At 39.2% G+C, this 10,602-nt stretch overlaps 1 protein-coding gene across 1 annotated transcript; it reads left to right on the top strand.

Annotated features, from left to right (window-relative positions):
• Positions 1 to 209: 209 nt before the first annotated feature.
• LOC307152665 (uncharacterized protein) lies at positions 210 to 2,620 on the top strand (the record flags this gene model as incomplete). The annotated part of the gene is made up of 4 exons (XM_079861491.1): positions 210 to 484; positions 584 to 731; positions 1,685 to 2,269; positions 2,367 to 2,620. The coding sequence occupies exons 1-4, from the start codon at positions 263 to 265 to the stop codon at positions 2,618 to 2,620; spliced, it is 1,209 nt and encodes a 402-aa protein (XP_079717617.1). The 5' UTR covers positions 210 to 262.
• Positions 2,621 to 10,602: the final 7,982 nt, after the last annotated feature.

The raw sequence follows: 10,602 nt of genomic DNA, 5'->3' as shown, positions 1-10,602 counted from the left end.
GGAATCCTCTACAGACATGGTGGAACCCTACAACTGAATCATGTCAAGGGTGAAGGAGCCGCTGTGCCCATCTGGATCCCTGTCAGAGGCACTTCACAGCAGGAGGGATTTCATTTCCACCAGGCTCACTGGGTAACGGGCAATCGCGCCTGAGCTGTTCCAGGCGCAGGGTATGACTGGTGTGGCACGCTGGAATTATCAGTGGCTGGTGGACCTGAAGCAGCCTGGGCTTGTCTTACCTGGAGTGTTTGACCCTGTTTAGATGATGGAGTTAAACAAGGCATCTATAAAAGTGACAGGGCAACCCAAATATCCAGCCTTGCACATCTCCAGCAGGGACACAGGAGAGAGGTTTGGCCTACAGTATGTGGAGCCAGGCTGTCGACCTGTGCCTCTTGACTTTGACAAACACAAAAGCAGGAAGACAGACCTAGAGATGCAAGAAGAGTCTTCATCTGGCATTGAGTTTTCATTTCCATCTCAGGTAAGCCTTTAAACTTCTTTGATAACAGACTTTTGATTTAAAAAAAAAAAACTTTATAATTCTCGCTCGCATAATTGCACTCATTTTGCTCAATTTCAGAAATGCTTAGAGGATTCCTCTTCTGCTGAGACCCTTCTTGCTGCTGATCCAGAGGCCACCCCACAGACTGTGATTTTTCACAGTTTTTCTACCCCGAGTGCTGCGACAGTGAAGGAACACACATCTGAGGAGTTTCTTTTAGATGCAGGTAATTATATTATTCATACATCAATGTGTGTTTAATCTGTCTGCCTAATCTATGCACACAAAACAGAAATACTTCATTTAAAGGTCCCGTTATATGCCCCTTTTCACAAGATGTAAAATAAGTCTCTGATGTCCCCAGAGTGTGTATGTGAAGTTTGAGCTCAAAATACCCAACAGATCATTTTTTACAGCATGTTTAAATTGACATTTTTTGGGGCTCAGAAAAACGCGCTGTTTTAGTGTGTGCCCTTTAAATGCAAATGAGCTGCTGCTGGACGACACAGGGGGCGGAGCTTCATGAGCTCGCGCTCAGTCTGTCAGGAAAAATTCATCTCACGGAATGATGATAATATCAGAAACTCTCAGTAACGGCGTTCATTTCGAGTCGGACAATAATGCCTACAGAGTCAGAGTGCTGTATAGAGATGAAACAGGTATGGTTTAGTAGTTTAATTACGGTTATTATAACGTATTTGTCATCTGCTTGTAGGCTATGTATCCATTATTTATTAATAGCCTACAAGTCTGCTGTCTGAATGATGATCAAACATGTACTGATGAGTTTAATAAAGTTTATTAAACTTCACACAAAAGATGAAGTGTCAGTTTTACTTCAGAAAATCACCGTAAGAGCTGAGTAAACACAGTAGCCTAAGTTATAAGAAGTGCGCAAGTAGCCAGTAGAGTTGAGGGAGCATTCCTGTGGGCGGAGGTTAGTCAAGAAACGGTTCTAGTGACATTATTAAAGAAGGAAGTAGAGGGATGTAGTCAAATCGAGCCGTTTTTTGTAGTCAACTTCTGTTAAATAAAATATCTCGCTTGGCATTGAACTTTGAGCTTTATAATTTTACAGATATTATTTATGCTCTAACAGCAACATTACACACTAACTAAAGTTTGAAACATGGGATCACGCAGAACGGGACCTTTAATAATTTTGTGAATCTCTTTTAGAACTGCCAAGCGCACCACCACTGCCTATAGCTGCTTCTCCCTGTGCCGCTCGGACTGGACCCATTAAGACAGGGGGTCGAGTCTTTGTGTTGGACCATAACAGATGGACAGCTCCAATGAGAAATGCCATTGATGGTTTGCTGGCCAAGCACCACGGGAGCAAGGACCTGCTTACAAAGGTGGATGCTGAATATGCTGCTATGGTACAGAGTGCCTGCACTGACCCCAACAGCCTTCTGCACTCAACCACAAAGCAGCACATAAGCAGGTACATAAAACACCTTGCTAAAAAAAAGAACACTAATGCTTCACTTAACACCAGCCCAGAAAAGTTATGGCAGCGTCTTCACTCAGGCAGTGAAACCATCAGTGTCCCAGTGACAGTACTGCCACCTGCCCCAGTCAATCCACCCGCAAAGAGTGTTCCTGAGGCTGTCTCTCTGGACCAGGCAGCGCTTGAGAAGATGGTGAAGGACATCATAGAGAAGCAGCAGGCAGTTCAGCAGCAACAACAACAGCATATGCTGCAAAAAAAGCACACTAGATCCTGTTTAGCCTGTGGTCAGCCTAAGTCTCGATACATGGGTGATGGCACCTCAATACACTTCTTTTATCAAGGTGGTGATGTTAAATACTTTTAAATACTTCTACTGCTCCAAGAAAGTATTTGACACATATTCAGCAGAGGGCCTGACCAACCCCAGAATGCCTTTTGAAGACTTTGCAGAGACTCCTTTTTTTCAGCGGGAACTGGAGGCCTCTAAGCAGAGAGCGGCAGACACGAAGAGGGTGATTGAGGAGAGGAGCAAGAGGAAGTCAGTGGTGGAGCATCCTACTGGTCGTCTGTGCCGATTCTGCCACCTGCCACTGAAACAAGGACCCAACAGTCCTCATATTCACACTGGTTTTCCTGGAGTGGCAGGCAAATACATGTAATGTCCTGCTAAAGTGTTTTCCCTTTATCAGGCTCAGGGAATGAGTGCAGAAATGTCATGGAGAGACTTTGTCATGCAGTCATTCTATGAGGCTGAGAAGCAGAGGTGGATTGAGGAAAAGAAAAAATGACTTCACTGGCAAATGACATGCCCAGACCTCAAATACTTATATCACAAAGACAAAGACATTCCTTGCACAATGTTATGCTTATATGTAAACATATTACTGCACTTTTAATATATATATTTTAAATATTTCATTTATTTCCATTTGTTCATTAAAAGACCAAAAGTATTGTATTGCATTGTATTTTAGTGTTTTTTTAAGTTAATTTATTGACTTCCATTGTTATTTTATCTTGTTAATGTTAATTACTGTTACTATTAAACTCTGTACATAATTATTTAATTTAAAATATTTTTTCTTGTTTTTTCCTGTTCTCACCAACTTTAGATTTTATTATTATTGTTGTTGTTTAATCTATCATTTTCAATTGTTCAATTTATTTCCATTTGTTCACTAAAATATCAAAAGTTTTGTCCTTGTTTGCATTGTATTTTAGTGTATTTTTAAAGTTGATTTTATTGACTTGCATTATTTTATCTTGCTCAGATGTGTATACACTAAATAATAATAACTGTTAATATTGAACTCTGTACATAATTATTTAATTTAAAATATTTCTTGTTTTTTTCCTGTGTTCTCCACAATTGTAGAATTTATTATTATTAATGTTGTCGTTGTTTAATCTATAAGTATTTAATACATTACCTTTTTCAGTTTTATATAATAATATGTATATATATCTGTACTATAAATAAAACGAAACTCTCTATTTGGTGTTTATTGGTTATATTTCATATATATTGGATTTATGTACATAGTTATACAAATATAATGTGAATATCTCAAATAAAGGTCTAAAACATTATCAAAATGTTCTTTTCAATTATTCACATTCAAATGTTTTCTATATTAAAGATAACTATACCTTATTATAATGTAAATGTTTATTAAGTTAATTGCACATTTTTTACATCCTACACAAGAACAAATATTAAATATAAGTTTTATTTTATTTTTGTGCACAAAGTTCTTTTATTATATGTTAATCGTACTTAAAGTGTATCTAGATTTAAAAATTATTACCAATTCATTGTATGGTATTTGTGGCAGAGACGGGAATCGAACCTCTAATTTTGTGTATTATTTCTGGCCCGCCTCCCTGGAATTTCCTCCGTTCCTATTGGCTAGCAGCGCTCTACACCTGCGACTGGCCTCCGCTTGAGAGATGTTGATGTATCGGCTTAAAATATGCTTATTCTATTCTGTGTGGATGGAGCTTAACTTGCAACAGTTTAAATAAGTAATTTAAAGCAATTTGATGAATATTAGATCCTCAGTTTGTCAGAAATATGGGGGGAACAGAATCCGACGGCAAAAAACAGCTGTCGGAATCCGTTCCCCCACTCCCATTATGAGAGGTGTTGATGTAATGACTTAAAAAACGCTGATTGTATTTTGTTTGTGGATGGAGCTTAACTTGCATCAGTTTAGAGAATATATTTTTTTGCCTTTTATTATGATAGGAAAGTATAGTATCTAGAAAGTTTGACGAACCGGGACTTGAACTCGGGTCGCCTAAAGCTAAAAAAAAATATTGTCAGGGAACTGACCACTAGGCTATTGAGGCTCGCAAGTTAAAGCAATTTGATAAATATTAGAGCCTTACTGTGTAAGAAACATAGGGGGAACAGAATCCAACGGCAAATAGTTCAGCTGTCGAAATCCATTCCCCCACCCCAATGATGAGAGGTGTTGATGTATCGGCTTAAAATATGCTTATTCTATTCTGTGTGTGGATGGAGCTTAAACAACATCAATTTGATAAATATTAGAACCTCAGTGTGTCAGAAATATGGGGGGAACAGAATCCGACGGCAAAAAAACAGCTGTCGGAATCTGTTCCCCCACTCCCATTATGAGAGGTGTTGATGTAATGACTTAAAAAATGCTTATTCTATTTTGTGTGTGGATGGAGCTTAACTTGCATCAGTTTAAAGAATATATTTTTTTGCCTTTTATTATGATAGGAAAGTATAGTATCTAGAAAGTTCGACGAACCGGGACTTGAACTCGGGTCGCCCAAAGCTAAAAAAAAAATTATCAAGGAACTGACCACTAGACTATTGAGGATAGTAAAGTAAAGCCATTTGATGATTATTAGAACCTTATTGTGTAAGAAACATAGGGGGAACAGAATCCGACGGCAAATAGTTCAGCTGTCGAAATCCGTTCCCCCACCCCAATGATGAGAGATGTTGATGTATCGGCTTAAAATATGCTTATTCTATTCTGTGTGTGTATGGAGCTTAAACAGCATCAATTTGATAAATATTAGATCCTCAGTTTGTAAGAAACATAGGGGGAACAGAATCCGACGGCAAATAGTTCAGCTGTCGAAATCCGTTCCCCCACCCCAATGATGAGAGATGTTGATGTATTGGCTTAAAATATGCTTATTCTATTCTGTGTGTGGATGGAGCTTAACTTGCATCAGTTTAAAGAATATATTTTTTTGCCTTTTATTATGATAGGAAAGTATAGTATCAAGAAAGTTCGACGACCCGGTACTTGAACTCAGGTCGCCAAAAGCTGAAAAAAAAAAATTGTCAGGGAACTGACCACTAGGCTATTGAGGGTAGTAGTTTAAAGCCATTTGATAAATATTAGAACCTTATTGTGTAAGAAACATAGGGGGAACAGAATCTGACGACAAATAGTTCAGCTGTCGAAATCCGTTCCCCCACCCAATGATGAGAGATGTTGATGTATCGGCTTAAAATATGCTTATTCTATTCTGTGTGGATGGAGCCTAACTTGCAACAGTTTAAATAATACTATTTTTTTGCCTTTTATTATGATAGGAAAGTATAGTATCAAGAAAGTTCGACGACCCGGGACTTGAACTCGGGTCGCCCAAAGCTAAAAAAAAAATTATCAAGGAACTGACCACTAGACTATTGAGGATAGTAAAATAAAGCCATTTGATGATTATTAGAACCTTATTGTGTAAGAAACATAGGGGGAACAGAATCCGACGGCAAATAGTTCAGCTGTCGAAATCCGTTCCCCCACCCCAATGATGAGAGATGTTGATGTATCGGCTTCAAATATGCTTATTCTATTCTCTGTGTGGATGGAGCTTAACTTGCAACAGTTTAAATAATACATTTTTTTGCCTTTTATTATGATAGGAAAGTATAGTACCAAGAAAGTTCGACGACCCGGGACTTGAACTCGGGTCGCCCAAAGCTAAAAAAAAATATTGTTTGGGAACTGACCACTAGGCTATTGAGGCTACCAAATTAGAGCAATTTGATAAATATTAGAGCCTTACTGTGTAAGAAACATAGGGGGAACAGAATCCGACGGCAAATAGTTCAGCTGTCGAAATCCGTTCCCCCACCCCAATGATGAGAGATGTTGATGTATCGGCCTAAAATATGCTCATTCTATTCTGTGTGTGGATGGAGCTTAAACAGCATCAATTTGATAAATATTAGATCCTCAGTTTGTCAGAAATATGGGGGGAACAGAATCCGACGGCAAAAAACAGCTGTCGGAATCCGTTCCCCCACTCCCATTATGAGAGGTGTTGATGTAATGACTTAAAAAACGCTGATTGTATTTTGTTTGTGGATGGAGCTTAACTTGCATCAGTTTAGAGAATATATTTTTTTGCCTTTTATTATGATAGGAAAGTATAGTATCAAGAAAGTTCGGCAACCCGGGACTTGAACTCGGGTCACCCAAAGCTAAAAAAAAAAATTGTTAGGGAACAGACCACTAGGCTATTGAGGCTAGCAAGTTAGAGCAATTTGATAAATATTAGAGCCTTACTGTGTAAGAAACATAGGGGGAACAGAATCCGACGGCAAATAGTTCAGCTGTCGAAATCCGTTCCCCCACCCCAATGTTGAGAGATGTTGATGTATCGGCTTAAAATATGCTCATTCTATTCTGTGTATGGATGGAGCTTAACTTGCAACAGTTTAAATAATAATTTTTTTTGCCTTTTATTATGATAGGAAAGTATAGTGTCAAGAAAGTTCGACGACCCGGGAGTTGAACTCGGGTCGCCCAAAGCTAAAAAAAAAAAAAATTATCAAGGAACTGACCACTAGACTATTGAGGAGAGTGAAGAAAAGCCATTTGATGATTATTAGAACCTTATTGTGTAAGAAACATAGGGGCATCAGAATCTGACGGCAAATAGTTCAGCTGTCGAAATCCGTTCCCCCACCCCAATGATGAGAGATGTTGATGTATCGGCTTAAAATATGCTCATTCTATTCTGTGTGTGGATGGAGCTTAACTTGCATCAGTTTAAAGAATATATTTTTTTGCCTTTTATTATGATAGGAAAGTATAGTGTCAAGAAAGTTTCGACGACCCGGGACTTGAACTCGGGTTGCCCAAAATTATGAGGGAACTGACCACTAGGCTATTGAGGATAACAATTTAAAGCAATTTGATGAATATTAGAGCCTTACTGTGTAAGAAACATAGGGGGAACAGAATCCGACGGCAAACAGTTCAGCTGTCGAAATCTGTTCCCCCACCCCAATGATGAGAGATGTTGATGTATCGGCCTAAAATATGCTCATTCTATTCTGTGTGTGGATGGAGCTTAAACAGCATCAATTTGATAAATATTAGATCCTCAGTTTGTCAGAAATATGGGGGGAACAGAATCCGACGGCAAAAAACAGCTGTCGGAATCCGTTCGCCCACTCCCATTATGAGAGGTGTTGATGTAATGACTTAAAAAACGCTGATTGTATTTTGTTTGTGGATGGAGCTTAACTTGCATCAGTTTAAAGGATATATTTTTTTGCCTTTTATTATGATAGGAAAGTATAGTATCTAGAAAGTTCGACGACCCGGGACTTGACTCAGGTCGCCCAAAGCTGAAAAAAAAAATTGTCAGGGAACTGACCACTAGGCTATTGAGGATAGTAATTTAAAGCAATTGGATAAATATTAGAACCTTATTGTGTAAGAAACATAGGGGGAACAGAATCTGACGGCAAATAGTTCAGCTGTCGAAATCCGTTCCCCCACCCAGTGATGAGAGATGTTGATGTATCGGCTTAAAATATGCTTATTCTATTCTGTGTGGATGGAGCTCAACTTGCAACAGTTTAAATAATATATTTTTTTGCCTTTTATTATGATAGGAAAGTATAGTATCAAGAAAGTTCGATGACCCGGGACTTGAACTCGGGTCGACCAAAGCTAAAAAAATAATTATCAAGGAACTGACCACTAGACAAGGGGTTCCCAAACTTTTTAGCCTGCGACCCCCACGATAAATGCGCTGCTGCCCCGCGACCCCGTACCTCCCCCACCCCAGGGTCCAAAATTAACTTTTTGGCACGCCTGCCACGGGGACTGGTAGATGAAAAAATCCACCAGCCAAGCATATTTTTTACGGCCAAAATAATAAACAGCCTTTTTTTTTTTTTTTGTCACATATACATTCATTTCAGTACTTTTAGAAGGTAGGCCTATTATGTTGAATACAAACATAAAAAAATGTCCAGAGCAAAATTTGAAATGTATAATAAAAAAATCTCTATATATATTGATCAAAATGTGAGAAATATATGAAATATTACTATCATTGGGGTGAAATAGGCTACTTATTTTTTTTTTGTCAGTTTTGTTACCTGACTCATGTGGAAAAGGGAAGGCAGAAGGTAACCTCGGTTCCCTGAGAGATAAGGAAACGAGTATTGCGTTGCAAACGCTATGGGAAAACTCCTTTTCTCGAGAAAAGAACGGCCATGGTGTGTAAAGCAGAAGCAGCCTGGCCAGCGGCGGAGTATGCACGATCTGCGAGTGCTGAAGACGTTCTGCACAGCTTAGATGGGTGCGCAGCCTTTGCTCTCCAACTGCCAGCAGGACACAAATGGGCGGCGACCTCTTCTTCCAGTGGCGGGAGCTTTTTCCTCAGCGCCGTCAACAGATAGAGCGTTAACTGTACGTACACACCGCCGCCGACTTGAGCTGCAAAGAAGCTCTGGCCGTCCTGTCAAGGACGCTTATCAAAAAGTACGGGGAAGCTTGACGCCTGGTCGCTCTGAATAGTGAGTGCGCGCGCGCGGCCGGGGCGCTCTCTCTCTCTCTCTCTGCTCGTTCTTTAGAGGCATATCATATTTTGGTATGAACATTCACCCGCCAGTGTGGCGGATAGCCTTTTGAGATTTACTCGCCAAACGGAAAATCTACCCGCTGTGATACGTGCGAAAGGGTTAAATTAATTGCAACAAAAATATATAGGGCCTTTATATTTTTTCCACTTTTTTTATAGAAATCATCTCGCGACCCCCACTTTGGGAACCACTGCACTAGACTATTGAGGATAGTAAAGTAAAGCCATTTGATGATTATTAGAACCTTATTGTGTAAGAAACATAGGGGGAACAGAATCCGACGGCAAATAGTTCAGCTGTCGAAATCCGTTCCCCCACCCCAATGATGAGAGATGTTGATGTATCGGCTTAAAATATGCTCATTCTATTCTGTGTGTGGATGGAGCTTAACTTGCAACAGTTTAAATAATAGATTTTTTTGCCTTTTATTATGATAGTAAAGTATAGTATCAAGAAAGTTCGACGACCCGGGACTTGAACTCGGATCACCCAAAGCTAAAAAAAAAATTATCAAGGAACTGACCACTAGACTATTGAGGATAGTAAAGGAAAGCCATTTGATGATTATTAGAACCTTATTGTGTAAGAAACATAGGGGGAACAGAATCCGACGGCAAATAGTTCAGCTGTCGAAATCCGTTCCCCCACCCCAGTGATGAGAGATGTTGATGTATCGGCTTAAAATATGCTCATTCTATTCTGTGTGTGGATGGAGCTTAAACAGCATCAATTTGATTAATATTAGATCCTCAGTTTGTCAGAAATATGGGGGGAACAGAATCCGACGGCAAAAAACAGCTGTCGGAATCCGTTCCCCCACTCCCATTATGAGAGGTGTTGATGTAATGACTTAAAAAACACTGATTGTATTTTGTTTGTGGATGGAGCTTAACTTGCATCAGTTTAAAGGATATTTTTTTTGTCTTTTATTATGATAGGAAAGTATAGTATCCAGAATGTTCGACGGCCCGGGACTTGAACTTGGGTCGCCCAAATAAAAATATAAAAAAAAAATGGTCAGAGAACTGACCACTAGGCTATTGAGGACAGCAGTTTAAAGCAATTTGATAAATATTAGAACCTTATTGTGTAAGAAACATAGGGGGAACAGAATCCGACGGCAAATAGTTCAGCTGTCGAAATCCGTTCCCCCACCCCAACGATGAGAGATGTTGATGTATCGGCTTAAAATATGCTTATTCTATTCTGTGTGTGGATGGAGCTTAACTTGCATCAGTTTAAATAATACACATTTTTTTGCCTTTTATTATGATAGGAAAGTATAGTATCAAGAAAGTTCGACGACCCGGGACTTGAACTCGGGTCACCCAAAGCTAAAAAAAAAAAAATGTTAGGGAACTGACCACTAGGCTATTGAGGCTAGCAAGTTAGAGCAATTTGATAAATATTAGAGCCTTACTGTGTAAGAAACATGGGGGAACAGAATCCGACGGCAAATAGTTCAGCTGTCGAAATCCGTTCCCCCACCCCAATGATGAGAGGTGTTGATGTATCGGCTTAAAATATGCTCATTCTATTCTGTGTGTGGATGGAGCTTAACTTGCAACAGTTTAAATGATACATTTTTTTGCCTTTTATTATGATAGGAAAGTATAGTATCAAGAAAGTTCGACGACCCGGGACTTGAACTCAGGTCGCCCAAAGCTAAAAAAAAAAAAATTATCAAGGAACTGACCACTAGACTATTGAGGATAGTGAAGTAAAGCCATTTGATGATTATTAGAACCTTATTGTGATAAG

Source organism: Squalius cephalus, assembly GCF_949319135.1.
Source record: "Squalius cephalus genome assembly, chromosome: 24".
Classification (NCBI taxonomy): Eukaryota; Metazoa; Chordata; class Actinopteri; order Cypriniformes; family Leuciscidae; genus Squalius; species Squalius cephalus.
This window is presented reverse-complemented; position numbering and strand designations above follow the sequence as displayed.